The sequence below is a fragment of the Molossus molossus genome, unplaced genomic scaffold (assembly GCF_014108415.1).
Source record: "Molossus molossus isolate mMolMol1 unplaced genomic scaffold, mMolMol1.p scaffold_m16_p_14, whole genome shotgun sequence".
Classification (NCBI taxonomy): domain Eukaryota; kingdom Metazoa; phylum Chordata; class Mammalia; order Chiroptera; family Molossidae; genus Molossus; species Molossus molossus.
Window position 1 is genome coordinate 52,441,950 of NW_023425349.1, and position 23,152 is coordinate 52,465,101.

At 42.4% G+C, this 23,152-nt stretch overlaps 1 protein-coding gene across 1 annotated transcript in view; it reads right to left on the bottom strand.

Moving 5' to 3' along the window:
• PGM5 (phosphoglucomutase 5) overlaps positions 1-8,934 on the bottom strand; it is a 170,738-nt gene extending 161,804 nt beyond the window's left edge. The window contains exon 1 of the mRNA XM_036261088.1: positions 8,458-8,934. Coding sequence (XP_036116981.1) covers positions 8,458-8,718 — 261 coding nt within the window. The 5' untranslated portion in view covers positions 8,719-8,934. The remainder of the gene's footprint in view (positions 1-8,457) is intronic.
• Between the last annotated feature and the right edge of the window lie 14,218 nt (positions 8,935-23,152).

A 23,152-nucleotide genomic window follows, 5' to 3' on the forward strand; every position in this document is an offset into this window, starting at 1 on the left:
TCTCCGGACCGCAGGCCGATGCTCTAACCACTGAGCCAAACCGGCCAGGGCCCAATCCTATACTCTATGCCTAAATTATATACACTAAAGTGGGATCATGCTACACATGATGCTCTACTAATTATCTTGGTACACTTAACAAACTATCATTCACATCTTTCTCACATCACATATAGATCGGCCTCCTGTGTTTATGAATGTTAATGCATCTATGGTGAGGTTGTATCATAAATTGTGTACCTGTTCTCTACTACTGAACATATAGATTGTTTCCAAGTTTTTCTTTAGCAAAATGCTGCAGCGAGTAGCTGTGTACACAGATATTTGCACATTAGTATTGGGAAAACCAACAGGATAGAGTCATAGATTAAGGGATTCCTGGATTATTGGACAAGAACTCTATTCATTGGGATATATACTTCCAAATTGCCTAACCAAAAAGTTGTATCAATTCTACCAACAGTGTACAAACATGTCAATTCCTCACACCCATAATCAACTCCAAGTTTGTTTGGTTTTTTCAAACTGATGGGTTGCTTTTAGTTATTTTTCTTTGGTTATTAATGAGGTCGATCCCCTTTTCATGTGTTTGTTGTTGTTGACAATATTTCTTTTGAATTGTTTGAATGTTCTTATTGGAAAAGATTTTCATATATTATAGATATTAACCATTTGTAGTAAAACTCCCCTCCCAGTATTTTGTGGGGTCTTTTGTCAAATGGAATAAGCTCTGGTCTTTACGATTTCAAATTCTTTTCTCTTTCCATTAGAAATTCCTAAATGCAAAACTAGATACCCCACAGCTACAAACCGGGACTCTTATCAGAGAAAAACAATACACTGGCAATATTTTAATATTACATTTGTACAAAGCACCTATTAGTAGAGACTTGGAAAGGAAAGAAAAACTTCTGGAACTTTACGCCAAGAAAAAGAATTTCTTTGGGGATTGAATGTTCTTGAAACTTTTCATACAAATATAGACTTTAGTCCAAAATTTGATGTCACTAAAAATGTGAGAGATGAAAGATATTTAAGAACTCAGAAAATGTGGCTTTTTAACAAGTCTTGTGTACATTCTAAATACCCTTTTATTCATAACTAATGAAAGCCAAGTCAGATGAAAGAACAGAAAACTTTCCCTTTGGCTACGTAAGCATAAACTGTTAAGGCATATTGGCCAAATCTTGAGTGTTTGCAATTAACTGTCAAGGCTGTAGGCTAACAAAGAACACTGTAGCCCTGGCTTTCTACCTTCTATATAAAAATCCCCGGGAAATGTAGACCTTCTTCCCCCTGCCTATCATTCCCCAATAATCCTGTTCAAATTCTATTACGGTATTTGTTGGTGTTACTGTTGTCTAAAACAAGTGTGGCCAAGGATCAAAAGATGAGGGTTAAGATTGGTGAAGCCAATACCTATGCTGAGAAGCCTCAAAAATGGGTTCCAACTTCTATCCCTCAAGTCTGGATAGAAACTAGCAAACTTCAGAGTTCACCAAGGGCTCAACCAGAACAGATGTTCCATAGAAAATTCTTAGGGCAAGTTTCACACATAATGTCGCTGATGTGTGTCTGCCTTTTCAATAAACATCATTATGCTTTATTAGAAGATTTAATAAAGCAGCTTAGTTAAAAAATGCCATCTGGATCTCTGGACACATTAAACAAAGCTTAAAATAACCCACCCCAGCAACTGGGAGGGCCCAGCTGTTCTCAAAACCTCTCCTGCTCCCTTTACTTCCCCACAAAAAAAGTGAATGAAGACTTGAGGCTAAAAGATTCAAGAATGAACTGGCCCAAACAGATAGATGGATAGGATCATGGGCTCCCTAAAACTTGCCACTGCTCATATAATAGATTTCCCAATCCCAGGAGTCGGGGATGGGGATTTGGGAGGGAAGCAAGGTAGAGTGATGGAAGGCTCTTTGGGGTTTTCTAATGGATTACAAACCTTCCTGGTGTCTGGGCCATAGTAGCGCATTATAGCCCCCTATTCTATAGTGAAAATCTGTAGAATATACGAAGCAATCACCACCCAGTTCTTTTTCCCTTCAAGAGATAAGACCTGGAGCCAGCAGACCCCGAATTTCCATGTCCATTTCAGGAAAGAAGCCTTACATATTGAAGCACAGGTTTTCCTCTTGCTTCCTTTTCCTTCCCTCTCTACTTCCCACCCAACACCATATCCCACTCTGCGTCCCTTCCAAGCCTATGTTCCTTGTCTTTGGGTCTACACCAGAATGTGCCTCCCAGATTGTCCAATAAATGCCAAGGCAAGCAGATTCTCATTCTTTGGAACAACCACCTTTTCATGGCCCGTTAGAGTCGAGCATCTGAACTGGAGGGCACACCCAAGTCCCTTGCTGACCCAGCTTCTTCACACCATTGCACCTCAGCTTCCACCTCAAAAAGGTTTCAAAAGGAATTAAGAAAACCCTATTGTTGTTGCTATTGGTAATCATTATACACCCAGTACTGTACATGGCTCGTCAACAAATAGATTTTCTCTTAACTAAATCGTGCAACAGAGATATAAGGTGTTTGCAAAGGGGCTCACTGCATGGTTTATTCAACACGTGCCTTCAGATTATTATTATCTGAGATGTTCTCGGTTTTCCTTAATAATACTCCATTATACTTCTATGGATGTTTCAAAATGCTTTCCTATGCAGTGCTGCATCTGATTCCCAAGATAATTCAGTGATGCTGTCATACCCAGTTTATAGAAGAAGAAACAAGTGGTTTCTAGGTATTTCGAAGGCTAAATCATCCGCCCTGCAACTTCTAAGGCAGAGCTGGAAACACAGGGAGAGATTTCTGGATGCTAACACAGTGCTTTTCTATCACACTGCATTGTCTCGGCTACCGTCTGGTCTGGGCTTGCCAAATACGCATTTGTAGTATCTGGTGACTTACCTATATTTAATCTGTAGTGCTTTGACTGTAACAGTCTGGCTCCATTACACACACACACACACACACACACACACACTTTAAATGCTAAGTTATAGAGCTGTACTGTCCGGTATGGTAGCTACTAACCACTTATAACTATTTAAAGTTAAATTTTAATTAATTGAATTAAATGTAAAATTCAGTTCTTCAGTAGCATTAGCTACATTTCAAGTGTTCAAAAGTCACATGTGGCGAGTGGCCAAAACAGTGCAGATTACAGAATATTTCCAGCATCACAGAAAGTTCTATTGGGCAGTGCTGATACACAATGTCATCTCCAGAGAGAGGAGACTTTAGAAAAAGCCAGATCTTGAGGCAAACACAGTGCTATCATTGTCCAATAATAATGGTAGTTTGGGACTTTAAAAAAAGAAGAAGAAGAAGAAGAAGATTATAACAAAGAGGAGAAAGAGAGAGAATGCTCTTAGCCAGATGGATCTACCCAGAGAAGGGCAAAGGCATTCATGTAGCCACTATGTTTTATTTAGGTCTTGAACTCTATAAGAGATTAGAATATATTGATATATAGAGGATATAAACTCTTGAAGAGAATCTGAAGCAGATGGAAATAGAAATAGAATAAAAAATCAATTTAGTTACAAACTAAGTTTAATCACAATTCATATAAATGATACAATTTACTCTTTGTACTTAGTAATTATTTTTCTTTTTTAGTATGACATTGTATTTTTAAAGGGGAATTAAAATATTTCTGGGGCCCTGGCCAGTTTGGCTTAGCGGTTAGAGCGTCGGCCTGCGGTCCGGAGAGACCCTGGTTCGGTTCCCGCTAAGGGCACGTACTTCGGTTGCAGTTTGTCCCCGGCCCTGGTTGGTCGTGCGGGTGGCAGCCACTCGATGTGTCCCTTCACGTCGATGTTTCTCTCTCTCTCTCCCCCTTCCTCTCTCTCCCTCCCACTCTATCTGTACAAAAAATGGAAAAATATCCTCGGGTGAGGAAAAAAATATATATATATATTTCTGGGGATTTTTTTAGGTAAATTTACATAGTCACATAAAGACTACAACAAAAGGTAAAAAGGATCATTTTATTATTTATGAATCCATTCAAATTAATTATATTAAAACCCAGGTGTCGCCCTGGCTGGTGTGGTTCAGTGGTTAGAGTGTCAGCCCTCGCACCTAAGGGTTGAAAGTTTGATTCCCTGTCAAGGGCAAATACCTGGGTTACAGGTTCAATCCCTGACCCTGGTCAGAGCATGTTTGGGAGGCAACCAACTGATGTGTGTGTCTCTCTCACATTGATGTTTCTCTCTCTCTCTCCCCCCTGCCTCCCTCCCTTCCACTCTCTCTAAAAATCAGTAGAAAACAATATCCTCAGGTGAGCATTAAAAACAAAACAAAACCTAAGTGTCCATAGCACTATTCAGAAAAGTGAAAGCAAAACAAACAAAATGCATGTATCACCAATGTAAATGGCTGTTTCACCAAATCCTTACTATGAAAACTGGTAATTAAAAGAGAGAGAGAAATAAATGTATATTCTCCTTTCCAGAGGGAACTCTATTACAGGATAACCAAATAGCCCAGTTTATGAGGAAACGGCCCAATTCATAGAAAAACATCAGCTAAAACATATAGAAGGAATTAGAGAATTAGCAAATCATCATTTTGAAACCCCTAATGAAACAATTTACTCAAGCCAGGACCACTAATGGATGCTAAAACAAATGGGTAAAGGTTGATAAGGAAACATATATTCACATGGTACAAAGTTCACCCCACTGGCTACTTGGTGGTCCCAAGGGGGAAAATAATGGAAACTACAGGCAAACACCATAATAACCCTGTAATCATCGCAGTATCACAAATTATAACAACCAGAGATTATGTTTCCTAATATGATGCAACATGAACATATAACATCGCCTATAAAATATTCTTGTAAAAAAAAAAAAAGTTGACCCTGAATCTAATTAAGCCCTTATAACTAATTTTTAGTTCACCAAACATAAACAAACAAACAAACAAACAAAACATGAATATAATGAAAAGTTAAATGACACCATCAATAAATAATCAGAAAACTTCAGAAACGGGAGAGGGCCTGGCCTGGGAGGGGACATTCTATAAGACAACTGACTGGCCTAGTCTCTCCAACAAGTAAATTTCTTTTCTTTTCTTTTTTTTTTTACCCTCACCCGAGGACATTTTTCCATTTTTTGTTCAGATAGAGTGGGAAGAAGAGAGAGGAAGAGAGAGAGAGAGAGAGAGAGAGAGACAGAGACAGAGAGAGAGAGAGAGAGACAGAGAGAGAGAGAAACATCAACGCAAAAGGGACACATTGAGTGGCTGCCTCCCATATAACCCAACCAGGGCCGGGGTCAAACTGCAACCGAGGTACGTGCCCTTAGTGGGAACCAAACCCAGGTCTCTCTGGACAGCAGGCCGACATTCTAACCGCTGAGCCAAACCAGCCAGGGCACAAGTAAATTTCATTAACAAAATAAAAATAGAGAGGTATTTTCTAGGTTAAGGGAGACTTAAGACAAATAACCAAATTCAATGTGTGTTCCTTGATTAGAAGAAACCAGTTTGAACAAATCACCTATAAAAACATTTCAAATAATTGAGAAATTCTGAATGTGGGTTGGGTAATAATAAATGATACAAAGAAATCATTTTTATTTTGTTTTAGATTATAATAATAGTGTAATTGTCCAAGAAAATGTTCTTATTGTTTAGCGTTCCATATTGAAGAAGTTAGAGGTAGCTCTGGCCCGTTGCTCAGTGGTGAGAGTGTTGGCCAACAACCAAAGAGTCGCAGGTTCGATTCTGGTCAAGGGCATGTACCTCAGTTGTGGCTTGTTCCCGGCCCTGGGTGGTGTTGTGCGGAAGGCAATCAATCAATGTGTCTCACATGGATGTTTCTTTCTCTCTCCCTCCCACTCTGTCTGAAAATAAATGGAAACATATCCTCAGGTGAGAATTTTAAAAAAAGAAAGAAATGAAGAATTTAGAGGTAAAAATCTCATTTTATTTAATATACTTTAAAATATTTTAACCCTCAAAAGAGATGAAATAAGTATAGAAAAAAATGTTAACAATTTAGGGTATGGATATATGATTGTCATTAACTGATTCTCTCCACTTTTCAGAAAGTTTAAAAATTTCATAATTTTATAATAAAATGTTTAAATCCCAAATTGTACAGGTATATGTCTGAGAATCTATTTCAAAGTTTGAGATATTAAAATATTGATGATGTAGTTTTATCACTTTGTAAATTCCAAAATTCTGTTCTCCTCCAGTAATTATATAATGAAAGAACAACTATAGTTTTTTGTTAATAGAAAAGTGTTTTCTAAAATTAACATTTTAAATCAAAACCAAGATTTTTAGATAGAGAGAATCCAGCCTACCCAAGTAGATTCCAGTCAGGTCAAAAAGAAAAAAACTATTTCTCTACTATTTTTTAGCCTGTTTATTGAATATTTAATAAGACATTTTTAAAAAGCCAAAGCATTTGAAATCAAAGTTCATCATTCCTGAATATAACTCAACAGTCCAAATCAGGAGACAAGTGTGTTCCTATCAATTTACAGTTACTCAAGATCAATTTTGCTTCTAGTTACACAAATCGCCTTTCCCTGGAAGACAGCCTTCTGATTATTCACTTTGCTTTAGCAAAAGTCCCCAAGAACTGAACAAAATGAAGAAAGGTGCTGAAAATTGGCTGTTTGAAATGCTGATAAATGCCCACCATTCTCTTCACCCACGCCCACCTGCCGTAGACATAGTCCTTTCAGATTATTTAAGAGACGGTACTTCTATGTGGATTTTAATTGGTCATTCTGCTCTTCATAACCACTTCAAGGTTAAATTTGTCTCTATTTTAAGCATATATTAACATATGCTAACTATCTCCTAAAATAAACTTCACTCAAAGTTAATAAAATGTGTTTATCAGAGAAAACCCACTGCAATAAGAGACCGAAGAGGCCTTACAGTAAAGTGTGCCAAGAAATGAAGCATAATAATAATTTACCCATGCAAATCAACAACTGTAGCTTCAAAAATATCCTGACCCACAATAAATATTATACAGGCTATGTTTCGCTCAGCCCCTGGAAAACTGGACCGGGAAGGAGTGTGAAAGCTGCCGTCGCCCTCCCAAGGCTCATCATTCTCCATCGTTCATGGGGACAGCTTTGTCAGCCGAGAGGAAAAGACCATTTATCAAACTCTCTCCAAATCCCTGATTCGAGCCAATTCACCAATCCCAAGTGAGAGCCACAGAGAAATACAAGTCTTGTATTCTCTAGCATCCTCATCTGCTAGGGCTGGAAAGCACAATTCCACCACCTAACTCACCCCTTGGCCTTGTTTCTCTCAATTGATTTTGGTTATTTAAAAAAAAAATCTTTCCCCATCTCTGAAACATTGAGAAGGGGGAATTATAGTAGACAAACATGAAGCATGAACATTCCCAAAGCTTTAAAACTCTAACTTTCTCTCTCTCTCTCTCTCTCTCTCTCTCTCTCTCTCTCTCTCACACACACACACACACACACACACACACACACACAATGAGAAAAAAAAAGGAAAGTGTTGAGAAGAGGAAGGAGAGAATCCAAATGCCGGATAATTGTTTAGTTTCACTTTTTTAAATGTTCACACTCATTTATACATCTGCAGAGATTTCACTTAAATAAAAGTTCTGTGTGGGGGAGTCTGGATGAACAAAGAAATGACTCTTTAGGACAATGATGACCACACAGAATTCAGAGATCCCTGAAATTAGGTATCCCTCTTGTCAAAGTTCTTGAGAGGCTGCCGGATTGGGGAGGAGGAAATAGGGGTATAAAGGTATACCAAAAGGTGCTTCCTCTCGTTGTAGGATAGCCCACGAGGAGGAAAATCTGAGGATTCAGATTGCAAAAACGGCTGCAGAGGTCGTGGGAGAAAGGGCAGGAAATGAGGATGACACCAGAGGGGGAAGAGGCACGGAAATACTGTTAAATGCTAAAGGATATCTCGGAGAGAAGTTGGGAAGTGCTTTAAGAAAGGCACTGCAAATCTCATTTCAGACCATTTGAAGATATGTGTCCAGGGAACTGAAAGCTCAGGCTGCATAGCATCAAACTGATCCCTACCCCATTCCCACCCGAGTCAAATCAATCATAAAATAATTCCACTGGCTCATGAACCAACGATATTTAAAACCCTTCACCGTTTACAGTCGCCAAATATGTCAGGGATCAACACTGGCGTGTGTTCTGAGACAACACCACTGTTAAATTTGGCAGACCCAAACTTTGGGGTGGAAGATGACTGCAAACAGGACGATGTCCAGGGTGCACCCGGAGGCTGCGGAGAGTGGTGGTGGCGGGACCCTGGCGGAGAGGACCTGGGAGAGCGGCAGAGCCGGGTGGGGGCCGAGCCAACGGCGGCCGGTGGCCGGCAGCAGGCGTGCGCAAGGGCGAAAGTCGGGGTGGCGGCGCGCGGCGGGGAGCGGGGATGACCGGGTAACGCACTCACCCCGTTGGCCGCAGCCATCTGCACCACGATCTCCGTGGCAGTCCTGCTGAAGTACCTGCCGTCGCTGCCCACCACCATGGTGCAGCCCTGGCGATCGCGCAGGTCGATGGACGACAGCACGCTCTGGATGAAGTTGGGCAGGTAGTTGCGCTGGCCCTCGAAAAGACCGGTGGGCCGCCGCAGCCCCCCGCCCCCGGTCGGCCGCTGGTCCTCGTAGGGTGCGGTAGGCACTGTCAGCACCGGGATGGGGCTTCCCTCCATGGCGCTTCCTGGCCGGTCCTGCCGCGGCTCCCGGGAGCCAGAGGGAATCTGCAGCCCGTCGGGGCCCCCCACCAGCCTGGCTGCGCGCCCGAACTCCGCCTTGCGCCCCGGCCCCCTCCCGAGCCGGCCGCGGCCTGCGCCCTCCCGCGGCACCGACCGGTGGCTCCTCTCCGAGCCGCCCCTCACTGCCCCAGCGAAGTTCGGGCTCTACCTTCCAACAAAGTTTTCTCCTCCCCAACTTCCTCTCCAGCCGGATCGCCCTAGGGCCCCGCAGGTTCTTCCCCCAGCTGGACTCACTTTGGGGGTGTCGTCCCCAAAACCCGTCCCCGGTGCCAGCTACCCCGACCCCTGGCGGCTCCTCTTGCGCCTGGCCCAAGCCTTCCCCAGGGAATGAGACCTGGAGAAGAATTTGGGATCCTCTCTTGCACCCCCTCTCCCCTTTCACCGACAACCCTGTCTCCCCGTCTTCCCGGGAGTGAGCAGTTTACACGCACAAGTTTCTCTCTTGAACAAGGACAAGGGAGGGAGTTCGGGTGGGGGTGGGGGACTGAAACTTTTGCCATCAGCAACAGCCCCAGCCAAAAATAACCCTGGAAAGGCAAGCTGAGAATTGTTATCTTCTGCCAGCGCTGAAATTGGAGGCTGGGTGCTGTGTGTGTCTGTGTGCACACGCCCTCCACCACTGCCATTTGTTGCAGGGAATCACATACTGTCAGGCCCTTCAGCCCAGCAGGACTGCCCAGCCATGACTCCCCCCAGGCTCTCTCAAGGCAGCCCACATTTCCAAGGCAACTTTTCTTCTTGTGGTGGTTGCAACAGCAGCAACACAGACCCACATTCTTATTCTCGCCCTGCCCACCCTTCTTAGCCCAGCTCTGCTTAGAAACAGGCTTGTCCCACACTGCTGTTTGCCCTTACCGCTGAGCTCTTGTTAATATCCTACCAGAAATGAATGAACAAACTCAGTAAAGGGCAGGGTACCAGGACCTGTGTCAGGTCCTTTCCAGGCATCCTCTCATTCCGCAGGGGCTGGAGATGGTCTGCCTTGTCGCCTTGAAGCTCACCTGACATCCAAAACCAAGAAGTACCCCATAGAAAATAGGAGTGAAGAGAGAATGGGCTGCAAAGATAAAACCCAAAAGCCCACTTCCCTGAATTTGTGGTTCAGGGAGCCTTAGCTTAGCACCAAATAGACAGAACCTCAACCCTTCTAAGAATCTGTGAATATCTCTATGGTGTGGAGGGTTTTTTTAAAAATCACTTTCTAATAACATTTCTTTCTTTCTTTTTTAACATTTCAATAATGGGCTGAAAATTTGAATGTACACAATTTATTTCCTGTGTATTGCTTGAGATTTCAAAATCTAATAACATTTCATTCGCAAGGAAGGATAGTATCATTCCCAGAAGAAGAGAGGGCGGTAAGTCCTTTACCCCAGTGAGGACACAGCCCCAGCCTAGAGATGCACAAAAGACCTTCATCGCTTACTTTCAGCGCCTCCCTGTTGCTATCACATCATTCTGTCCTACGAAGCCCAGGGCTGAAGACAGGTCAGGCACCTCTCATACAAGATTTTATAGTTTTACCAGCCAAGAGGAAAGCCACTTTTCTTGGTTCTAATCCCCAAATTCCCAAAGACTCTGATTGGCCCAGCTCAAGGCAATGTGCCCAACTATAATTCCAGAGCCCCACAGTGAAAGGGAAAAGAGGTCCCCCAAAGTAAGGAGGTGCTGTTCTCCGGAGGGAGGAGAACCGGATGACCAAATCACAACTGTTCACGTCATACTTCACACTTTTACTGATCAAGTCTTTCGAAAATTAATTTTTTCTCTGAACCCACATGGCATTTGTATCACTCATAAGGAGTATATCACATGTTGCTACATCTCTCTGTGTATACCTTCTCTCCTCTAGCTGTATGTGAGCTTGGAACAACCCCTGGACCTCTCCTCGCCTCAGTGTCCTCACTGTGAAATGGGCATTAGTATAATCCCTCCCTCATAAATTGTTGGGAGGATTAAAGTACTTAGCACAGTGCCTGACCAATGTTAGATGTTTATATTATTGCCATCAGTGTTGCACTTATCACTGTTATTACTGTATAGTAAGAACTACAGTTTACATATTTGTAGACCACCAGTGCACATAAATGGTCTTTGGGCATAGGTGATATTCTATAAAGGTTGGTTGAATTAATCTGTGGTTTTTGACAATGGGGACTCAAGATATATAATTTGTCCTTGAAACATAAAAAAGAAAGGTTTATAAACGAAATAAATCTCTCCAAAGCTGCCTCCAAATTGATCGTTAATTTTAATAAATTTGTCACAGTGATGGAGGAAGGAACCTGGGGGGTCCCACAGGTAAGAAATGCCTTGCTCATAGTTGCTTGATGATAAAATGAGGTCAGATTGGATCAGTGTTTCTCAAAGGGTTTTCCTCAGAACACGAGTGCCTCCCAAATGCTGCACAAAGCCAGAGTTGGGGAAAACAGGGGACATCCATAATACCATCAACAATAAAAAAAAAAAAAAACTTAAAAAGAATAAATAGAGCTAAGTAACTTTTTTTTTTTTTAATCCTCACCCGAGGACATTTTTCCATTTTTTGTACAGATAGAGTGGGAGGGAGAGAGAGGAAGAGACAGAGAGAGAGAGAAACATCGACGTGAAGGGACACATCGAGTGGCTGCCTCCCACACGATCCAACCAGGGCCGGGGACAAACTGCAACCGAAGTACATGCCCTTAGCGGGAACCGAACCCAGGTCTCTCCGGACCGCAGGCCGATGCTCTAACCGCTGAGCCAAACCGGCCAGGGCGAGCTAAGTAACTTTTTAAAATCCTGCACACCCTACCCCATTCATGGAGCTTCACAATGCACATTTTCACATTAAAAGTTCTGAGAGGTCCTGAAGAAAAGACATCAGTTTAACTTTTTTTTTTTAATGGTGCTTCCCAACCTAAACCACAGGACCACTTTGCTTAAGGAGAGAGACTCAGCCTACCTTTGTGACTACAGTGGTGACATCCTCCTCCCCCTTTGCATGTCTTCAGTGGGCTAGGTCAGGGCTAAACACATTTTCCTGATTCTAAGGGCTTGTCACCCCTTTGTGCTGAGCTCAGAGCCCTCTGCAGTGTGGGTCACAATGAAGGGCAGCTCTGTTTGCCTAGAGATGCCTTTCAGCCTTCTCTGAGGCTCGAGTCTAGAGAAAGGCATCTCTCTGAGAATTCTTGGCATGAAACAGGAGCAACTGATATATCCTTCCTTCCCCTTGGGACTTCCTTGCTCTCAAAAAAAGGTGTCAGCCAGCACCTTCATGTAGAGAAAGTACTAGCTGGCTCAGCAAGATCAGCATGTCTCAAAAAGAGAATTTAGGGTAAAAGAAGTGTTGAAACACTCCATGCTTTACCCCCCCCCCTTCTAGATTTAATATTAACATATTAAAGACTCAAGTTCCACAGGAAAGAAACCTACTTAACTTTAACCCAGAATTTCCAAATTTTATTTGCCCATGCGACCCTTCTCCAAAACACCTGTTAACAGATTAAGGACATTAGTATTCTATGAAACATTTTAGATCTTTGGGGTCCCTTCCAGCTAAATCATTCTAGGATTCCCTTCTTCACTTATGAAGCATTAAAAGATTAATTTCTGTCAGATTTCCCTTAACAAAGTTACCAGAACTTGCAAAAGGGAGCAGGTAAAATCACCCAATTAGAAAATATACCCTTGAGTGATTTCGAGACTTAAAATGATGTATGTATATATGTATATATAATTTTATTTTATAGGTTCTGTTCTTCCTCCCCCCTCCCCCCCGATGCCCTGGCTGGCAGGGAAGGCTGGCACACATATTTGGCTCATGGCAGTTATGCACCGCTATTGAATTGGAGTCTACTTTAGTGCACCCTGGGAGCGCTAAAAACAAGCTGTTGACTCATTGACTCTAACGGCAGAAGAAATGCCAAAAGCACAGGACAAGAGCCAGAAAAGCAGGTGGACAATGTCATGAGGCAGTCAGTCCTCTAAGGAAGCACCAGTTCCCTTTTTAATCTGCCCAAACACCTTCGGGCAGCGGGGAAAGTCAATTATATTTCTCCCAAAATACCACCTTCTACTAAGCCTCTGCTCCCCAACAAATGCAATAGCACATAGCAATCCCAAGAGAACTTACTGCTTCTCTTCTTCCTTCTCTGTAAGGCCACCGAGTGAATGCTCACGCGATGTAAAGGCACTTGTCACGTGTATGTCTTATAAATGTTGGTGCACTTGTCCCTGTGTTCCTGCATCTTGGGTTTCAAATATTTGTTTCCCACTTTTATCAATGACTACATGTGTGACCTTGGACAAGTTGCTTTCCCTCCCTAAAGCAAGGTTTCTGCACCTGAAAAATGCACATAATAGTACCTACCTCCTAGGGCTGATGATCATATTCAAAGAGCTAATACATGGGAATTGCTCAGCACAGTGCCTGGAACATAAGAAGGACTTAGTGCTTGCTGCAATTATCATTAACATTTTCATTATTATTACTAACAATAATTAGGATTGCTATTATATTTATTAAAATCATTATTACTGTAATAATTATTAATATAATTATTATAATTATCAATGCAATTATTATTATTACTATAATAGTAATGATTCTTAATCTTTGAGTCAGGTAGTATTGTCTTTGAGAGCAAGAATGAACTATGATTAACCTTTTCAGCACAATATCTAGCGTGACAGCATAGGCAAAATAGGGAACAAGTGTCAAGGATGAAAAAATTATTTTTACTGACCTTTAAATACTTTGTAAGTAGCAGTGCAAAAGGAGTCATCAATCAGCCTAACACATGGAAACTCCAATTCCTCTGCAGTTTGTTCTTGGAGGTGCCACAGGACGCTTAGGAGTCGGGAAGGGCTGCCTATCCACCCCAAGGCCAGCACAAGAAGCTGACAGGCAGCGCCGACGCAGGTGTGGTTTCCGGACTTCTGCGGGCACTGGCCCCAACCTTGAAAAGCATTTCATGTTAACTGACTAACCTGTAAATATTGTTTTTGGAAAGCAAATAGTTTCATTTTAATCCAGTTTTTCCTACAAATAATTAGACTCTCATCTGCCAAAGATGAAGATTCAATTTCTAGCTGTCCCCCAAAGTATCTAGAACCATCAATGATATATAGTAACAGATTATTAAAAATTTTAGAAAGTCTTCTCAAAGTTCTTCCTGTTATAAAAGGCAAAAAATGTTTATTTTTTTAAAAGGAATCTCTATGCTTGTTTAATAGGTGAATTTTGTTAAAAGAACACAATGTAGATATTCATTAAAAAGGAAATGAGCCTGGCCAGTGTGGATTGAGCATCATCCCATGGACTGAGAGATCCCGGTTCAATTCCCGGTCAGGGCGCATGCCGGGTTGTGGGCTCAATCCCCAGTCGGGGGCATGCAGGAGGCAGCCGATAAATGTTTCTCTCTCACATTGATGTTTTTATCTCTCTCTTCCTTCCTGTCTCTCTAAAAAAATCAATAAAAAACATAAAAAGTAAATTTAAAAAAAGGAAATGAGTCCTGGCCGGTGTGGCTCAGTGGTTGAGCATCGACCCATGCACCAAAAGGTCATTGGGTCAGTTCCCAGTCAGGGCACATGCTCAGGTTGCTGGCTTGGTCCCCAGTAGGGGAGGCGCAGGAGGCAGCCAATTGATGTTTCTCTCCCTCTCCTTTCCTCTTTCTCTAAAAATCAATAAAAACATATTTTAAAAAAAAAAAAAAAAAAAGGAAATGTTAATCAGCTTAACAATAACCCACAACCTTCGGACCAAAAAAAGTAAATGTATTTTCCACATTTTACTTAAATTTTATTTCATTAGTCATTTTCAATCATAACTTACATAGAATTTTTCTTTGGTGGTTTTTATGTTTGGATTTTAGGAGGGGATCCCCAAAATATGGCTAATATCTGAATAAATATTTCAGCATTTCTATGTAAAGTCATTTTAACCTTTTTTTTTTTTTAATTTTAATTTTGGAGAGAGGAAGGGAAAAAGAAACATCAAAACATAATTGGTTGAAGCAGAAAAAGACAAATACCACATGATCTCACTTATATATGGAATATAATGAACATAACAGTCTGAGGAATACAGTAGACCCAGACACATGGAAGTAGGGCACAGACTGACATCCCTCAGAAGAGGGGGTGGGGGGGGGTGGGAAGAGATAAACCACAGAACTTATATGCATGTATGCATGACCAATGGACATGGACAACTAAGCCGGGGACAGGGTGGAGGGGGGGTAGGGTGGGGGGTGCCAATGGGGTAAAAAGGTAAAATATCTGTAACAAAAAAATAAATAAAAATTCATAAAAAAAAAAAAAAAAAACATAATTGGTTGCCTTCTGCATGCACCTTGACCAGGAATCAAACCTGCCACCTTTTGGTTTACAGGACAAGACTCCAACCAACTGAGCCACACTGACCAGGGCCATAAAGTCATTTCTTAAAACCTATTTAATATCCATCTATGTCACGGAGCTAAATAACAAGCATGCTGTATAAGCCACTGTTCCTCCCTCACAAATGGATTTTTTCCAGCTGTGAAGTCTGGGTGAATGTGCATGACTGACAGGGAAATTCTATGTTATCAGGACCGGTCAGTTTTGGAGTTGTGAGCACATGCCATTCAAGTCCTACCCAGCCAAGGCCAGGCTCGGGCCTACCCGCCCATGTATCAGGAACCACTGCCCCCTGCAGTTACATGTGCCCAGCCTAGTTCATTTTCTCCATGACATTCTCCCGGTCTCCTGTCCGTTCCCTCAGAGCACATCTACAGAGAGCACGCTAATTTGAACACGAACTCAAGCAAATAGAGAAGCAATGCGCACCACTGCATCTTAACCTAGAGCTCTCTGGACACACTAGGTCACCCTGGCAGTGGTGCCAGCGGCTGGGCTTTCCTGGGCTAAACTATGGTTATCAACTTCAAAGCAAAGCCAAGGGCACCGTCATTGTTTGGACACTTTTCTCCCCATTTCTAATGCTTCCTCGGAAGCAAAATCATGGTCACTTTTCATTTCTCATGGAATTGATTTTTCCAACTTTCAGTAGGAGCCGAAACCAACCAGGTGGCTTTTATCCGCTAGCAGTCCTCTTTGTGTCTGAGATGCCCCAAGTGTGACTTGCTCAGGGGCATCCCTAGTGAGAGTAGCTCCACAGTGACATTGTGTCATCAACTCCGCCAGGTATCCAGCAGAGGACACTATTCCCTTTCACTGCGTCTAAACTTCTCACGGATATTAATCGTTGGGATTCAAGAATAAGCAAATGGAATACCTGCAAATTCCTCCCAAATTTATGTCATTCTGTAATTTTCAGAGCACTTTGCTGACATGTTTTTGAAAAATAATAGGAGAGCATAGGAATAAGTACAGCCCGATCGGTGGCTCAGCTGGTTGAGCGTCGTTCCACGCACCAAAAGGTTGTGGGTTCAGTTCTCGGTCAGGGTATATATACCTGGGTTGTGGGTTCAATCCCCGGTCAGGGCACATAAGGGAGGCAACAAATTGATGTAGAATCTCTCCCTCTCTCACCAATGAAAATATCTTCAGGTGAGGTTTAAAATAAAAAGAATAAGCACAGAATCGTTTTTCTGTAATAGGATTATGTGAAAAGTTTCATGGTCTTCTGTTAAGAAAAGATATAACAACAAGTGGGTGGTTTGCTATTATTATGAATCAACATATTGTGAAAAGATTGTAAAATCCAATAACATGTAAAAATGATTGCCCTGGCCGGTTTGGCTCAGCGGTTGGAGCGTCAGCCTGCGGTACAGAGAGACCCGGGTTCGGTTCCCGCTAAGGGCACATACCTCGGTTGCAGTTTGTCCCCGGCCCTGGTTGGTTCCTGCGGGTGGCAACCACTCGATGTTTTCCTTTCACATCGATGTTTCTCTCTCTCTCTCTCTCTCTCGCTCTCGCTCTCGCTCTGTCTCTCTCCCTCCCACTCTATCTAAACAAAAAATAGAAAAGTGTCCTCAGGTGAGGATAAATAAATAAATAAATAAATAAATAAATAAATAAATAAATAAAAATGGTCTATCTCTGATAAAGATACGGGATAATACAAAACATTTTTTAAAAGAAATGAGCATTAACAAAATAAATGCTAAACAAAGATCATTTAAAAATTGGAATATCACAAATATTTTAAAATTATCATTCTTTCTTTTTTTTATTTTTTAATCCTCACCCAGGACATTTTTTCATTTTTTGTTCAGATAGAGTGGGAGGGAGAGGAAGAGAGAGAAAAAGAAACATCGACGTGAAAGGGACACATTGAGTGGCTGCCACAAGCACGACCCAACCAGGGCCGGGGACAAACTGCAACCGAGGTACATGCCCTTAGTGGGAACCAAACCCAGGTCTCTCTGGACCACAGGCCGACGCTCTAACCGTTGAACCAAACCAGCCAGGGCAAGATTATCATTCTTTCAATGAAATTTTTAACCCCACAAAACATCAATTGCTCTCGCCAATAGAATTCAAATAATGTAGTATTTGGTTCTCCCGGCAAGTGTAAGAGGACCACAGAGAAGCAAATGTCAGAATAGCCAATTTAATGACATATTTTGCTTCCAAAACCTGATATTTCTTAGAACAGTACTCACAGAATTTGTTAAAAAGTATACTATGCCTATAAACTTATGCATATTTACTCTAAAAAAATGACTCACTATTAGCAGAGGACAGGGCCATGAAAACACACTTAGAGCAATAGGTACGAGAAAGACTGACTGATTCTTCTCTTCTGCTGCTCCTGTCCCTGTTCCCAGAAACGTCGACCTTGACCTTGAGTTCCATGCATCAACCACCCCTGCTCCTGCTTTCAACCTGAAGTCAGTGGATTTCTTCATACCAGTAAGATCTCCACAGATTCCTTAAGTTTTAATTCTCACGGAAGAATGACAATACTTCATCCAATTTTCCTGACTTCAACTGATTTTTCTCAGAATCCAGAATTTGGGAGTCTATATAATTCTCCCCAAAAAATGCCAGGAGGCGATTCCCAACTGGAAACACTTTCCCTTTGTGCCTTTTCGGAAGAACCATAAACATAGAGCTCTCCTCGTCTCCACATTTTCTCTGCTCACTTAGGATTGTCCCTTCTTTACATGCCCAGCTCACGATTTCCCCTTCTCTGTGGGTCCCAGTCCTGTGAGATGAGCTCTCAGTGGTTATGTCCTTATTATATAATCTTCCATTCCTGACGATACACGGCAAAGAATATGCCTGGCCCAGCTGGATTCTCTCACCGCCTCTGGAATTTGACTACTGGAACCCAGACACACAGAGACTAGGGTCCCTGTTCGTCCAGCTTGATGATGGGCGCAGGAGGGATTCAACCCATAGCTACCTGCTGCTCATGTCCCAGGAGCTTCTCTGAAACTCCTCTTTCCCAGTCATGGATGCTTAGGATGCCCCAATATTCTTCATTAAACCCCTCCTGGTTGAAGCTAGCCAGAATTCGTTTCTGTTGCTTTCCATCTCAAGAACTTTAGCTAATACAGCATTATTCTCGGGACCCAGTTCCTTTAATTGTCCAAGAAAAGAAGGAAAAATGCCTTCTTGGTTTAAAACAGTGAGAACATAGGACACCATTTATGTAACATTTAGAAACACACAAAGGCACACTGTACAGTTTATGATACATCTACGTAGTATGGGCGTAAACTGAATAGTGTGCACGTGGATATCAAGACCATGGCTGACTGTGGTGGTGGGGGGCTGCGGGACATGGGCCAGGAAGAGACACAAGCGGGGGGCTTCAACATGGTCATGCTGGATTTCCAGGTGACCACACCGCCCAGTTTACATCTGATGTCACAGCATAATGATCCACAGCAGCGCCCCTCTCTCCCAAGTGCTATGGCTACCCTTTAGGAACATTCTAAATGATTATAGGAAAATATTTTTCTGTATTTTTATTATAAAATATTTAGAGTTATTATATACACAGAATAGAGCTGCCAAAGCCCCTTCCTTTGGTAGTCCAAACACCAGCCCTCCAGGGCGCCTTCTTCACACCACACTTGTGAGGATGACGTGAGATCAGTTCCACGAAGTGCTCGCTCATCAGTGACCTGCACTGAACAGGAGAGCCACCATTAAGGTGACATTTCCTAATATTAACAAATTCCTGGTAAGTAATTTTAATTTTTTACATAGGTGATAACATTTGTATGGTTCAAAATTCAAAAAACACAAAATGAAAAGTGTCCCACCCCTGCCCCTGTTTATCTCCTTGAAGAAAACTAAATGTTTCCAGATTTTTTAAATATCTTTAAAGGATATCCTATGCTTATAAGAACGAGGAGATTTTATGTGTGAGATATATATAAACATATACAATCCCATTTGAAGCTTACAAAGACTCTTTGAACGCTTATTATTTCTTCCACTTTACGTGATGAAATTGAGGCCTCGTGAGATTAAGTTTTTCGCTAGTAAATAGCAAATTTTGGATTCAAATCTCTTAATTATGGCATGTATTGTCTGAATTAAAGAGAAAGAAGAATTAACTTACTAAACTGAAGACATATTTTAAGCATCAAAGAAGCAGGGACCCACATGCCAGGCTCATTTGAAAAGCTTGCTTGCCCCAAAATCTCTCTCCTTTTCATAAGAAATTCCACCACTTCAGATTTTTACTTCAGAGCTTAGAGTGATCTGATTTTATCCTAGAGCTCCCTAATTAAAATAGAAATAAAAATCTTGGCAGGTTGAATATAGTGTAACACTGGGAACTGTGGGCTCCCCGTGCTCAGGCAAGGCACTGAAGGAGAGGTCAGATGGGGTGGGCGGGGGGCACCCTGGAGGAACGGGAATAAGAAACTGAGAGCAAGACAGGATGTGAGGGGAAAAAAACCTACCTCATGCTTTTCCCTTGAACCTGTCCTAACTTTGTTCCGTTAGGTTCAGCCACTGATTTGTCATCAGATATAATGTACTTTTTTCAACCAATCTAAGTTGTTTTTAAAATGATGATGAATAGCCCGGCCAGTGTGGTTCAGTGGATTGAGCGATGTCCTATGAACTGAGAGGTCCCAGTTCAATTCCCAGAGCACAGGCCCGAGTTTTGGGCTTGATCACCAGTAGGGGGCGTGCAGGAGGCAGCCAACTGATGTTACTCACATCTGTGTTTCTCTCTCTCCCTTTCTCTCTCTCTTAAAAAAAAAAAATCAATAAAACATATTTAAAACGATGAATATTTGTCTCTTCATTCAACATTCCAATCTGGGTTTTATTTCAACCAAGGACACACATTGCCAGGCAGAGTGTGGGTGGTTAACTCTCCCCCACGAGAATCTGAAGAGTCTGAGTTAACCAAGATCACCCACCTAAATACCCACCAGTTTGCATCCCTGGTCCTGAGCCGCACTCCCCAACCCCAGCCTCGAGCTCCTGATACAGCAAAGCCAGCTCACCCGCTGGAAAATCTCAGGTGTCCGGGGGCCAAACACACACACACCATATGCGAACTCAGGAACAATTAGCCAAATTGTGTTTCTGTCTGAAAAGGATGTTTAGGATTTGTTCAGGTAACAATGGAATGGGACATGGAGCCAATCCACAGAACCCACAGGAAGCTTCTTCTCAGTGAGCACAGATTATAATTCGGAGACAAAGGGAAAGGAGAAGTTGACCTTACCTGGGAAAGCACTGGCGATTGGTTCAGTGTGGTAAAAGGTATTTGTTCCTGAGCCAAATATTTCCCTGATAATTTGGATATTGCTTTTACAACCAGAAAAATAAGCCATCAAGAAAATGTGTTCTTGTATGAGTCTTAGGACTCAGCTCTCTATATTTGCAAGGGAGGTCAACATTTCCATCCAAAGTGAGTGCCTTTGCTTGTCTTGGCTGATTATCCTAAAATCAACGGCCTCTAAATAAAGTGTTGAAGTCCATGACATAACTGCCTGTTTCTCCAGTTTCCCCATTCCTCCCATAGGGCTTCAATTGCACAAAGTCCACCGTTAACAACCCTTTCTGCTGAAATCTAGCTCTCCAAGGAAGAGTATCCAGAAACAGATAGGGGAGGCTCTTTCTACTAGAACTGCTGCTTTAGTTTAACTTGAAAAAAGCCCACACCCAGTTCCTAATGAAAAACATGTGAACCACCAGCTCTTCCCACAGGCGATGCTGATGCTTCCTGCTCACTCCGCTCTACATGCAACGCACAGATTGCCAGGGGAGCCCGCCAGGGGAGCAACATTCCACCAGACCCCGAGTTAGCAAGACACTTCCATACCATATCTCCAACCAGCTGGAAATCCTCCACCGCTTTTGTGCAAAGATCTAACTCATCTCGCTGGGTTTCCTGATTTAAAAGTCTAATTCCTGTCACAAAAAGTGTGACAGAAGGAAACCAAGTATACCACCCTCTCTTGCCCATCTTCCCCAGTCCAAAGCTCTTGCATTTGCAATCTGTAAAAACTGGCCCCAGTATGCTAGGCAGAGGGTACCTGTCCAGCGTCATCCTTTTATTAGTGCCACAAGCACTTGGCTGACGGCAGTGGAGGAAAAACAAGGTTATCAATTATGTCAGCCACTCAGCTCACTCCTTCAATAAGACAATAATGACAAGGCTAATGTCTCTTATTCTTAGAAATAAAAACTGCAAAATACACAGTCTAAAATGTGACACCCTTTCCTAACCAATGAGCATCTTAGAGATGCAAGGTTTACATAGCATAACCCCCTTAGAGGCAGGATTATGGGCTCAGCTGTCCTTCAGTGTTCAGGACTAGGGAAAGGGCAACCAGGCCTGCCAGGAGGCAGTGACTGAGGGAAGGGGTCCATGGGAGAAAAGGAAGTAAGCCCGTTTGTTGATTATAAAAATAATACACACAGCCCTGGCTGGTTTGGATCAGCAGTGAGAGCATTGGCCCACAGACTGAAGAGTCAGGGGTTCGATTCCCGATCAAGGGCACATACCTGGGCTGCAGGTTCAATCCCCAGCCCGTCAGGGTCATGTAGGAGGCAACTAAATGACCAAATGATGTGTCTCTCTCACATCGATGTTTTGCTCTCCCTCCCTCTCTCTCTCTCTCCCTCCCTCCCTCTCTTCTATTCCATCCAAAAAATCAATGGAAAAATATATTCAGGTGAGGATTAACAACAACAAAAACATTAATAATACATACATACATATAGCTATACACACAAATGTGCATATATACAAAAATGTTTTAAGTATGGATTTCTCACATGTAATTAGCTCATAGTGGCCTCTCCTGGCTAATCATCAAGGCAACTCTTTTCTCCAGCACCTTTCTGGGCTTCCTTTTATTACTTCTTTTATATATAAATGATCAACTCACTTTCTGTCATTTGTTGTCCCCTCCCCCAAAGTCCCCTCCACTATTTATTTACATTATTGGCTACCACAGCTGCTGGGCATCCTCAAAACCCTCAGCTTCCCTCTTAGATCTGAATATAGACATGTCCAGTGAGCACTGCCACATCATCCACACTGCTTTATTAATTGCTTATCACACAGAGAAATCTCGGGATTGCAAACTAGACAGAGACAGAGCTACCTCCACATATCTCAGTAGGAAGAGAGTATCATAGGAAGAAAGTTTATTCTATTAGTCAAAAAGAACCATCCTCTTGTTATCAAACCATCCTCTGAATGCACTTAGGTACCAACTGGAGGTGCATACGAGGAAAATGGTCCAACAGCACCACTTACAGTAAGAGCTGTTAAGTGCAACGCATCCAGTTCGTGTCAGCGAAGAAAAGCAAGCTAGGGACCTGGCTCATCAGAAAGACTGGCCTCCCCAGTCTCTGCAGAAAGATTATGCTGGTGACAGGAAACAAGTGCAATCATTTTGTCATCACTTGAAGGGAACACACAGATTCCAGCAAATCCTGGGCAGGAAATGTTAATATGAGGCTCTGCTAAGCGATAAGGACATCCCCTGACTGAGATAACTGATTTTCATCAGGGGCTCCCGGTGCCTAGAAAGACAGACCAGGAAATCCTGCATTACATCTGGTGTATATAAATAAAGCGTTTCTTCCTTTGTAATCAAGGCTCGCCCCAAAACTCAAATAAATCTAGACTCTGGAACTGCCTCTTCCAACTTCTAACTAACTTGCTTTTAGGGTTTCCAGGTCAAAAAGAAATACAGCACAAAGACACTTTCTCCTTAGGGATTATACACAAATGCATTCAGTCTGTTTCTTTCCCGCATGGAGCAACAAAGCCATAGACCTCCTTGGGCTCCTTCTTGGTTAAAGTAAGATAAATCTTACTTGCCTCTGTCTCCAGATGGCAGGTTGTATGCGAGGGAGGTTTGGCTGGAAGACTTGCCTCGAAAGGTCCTCTCCATGCCTGTGCATTCAAACAAGCCAGAGTGGACAGCCACAAGCAATTACG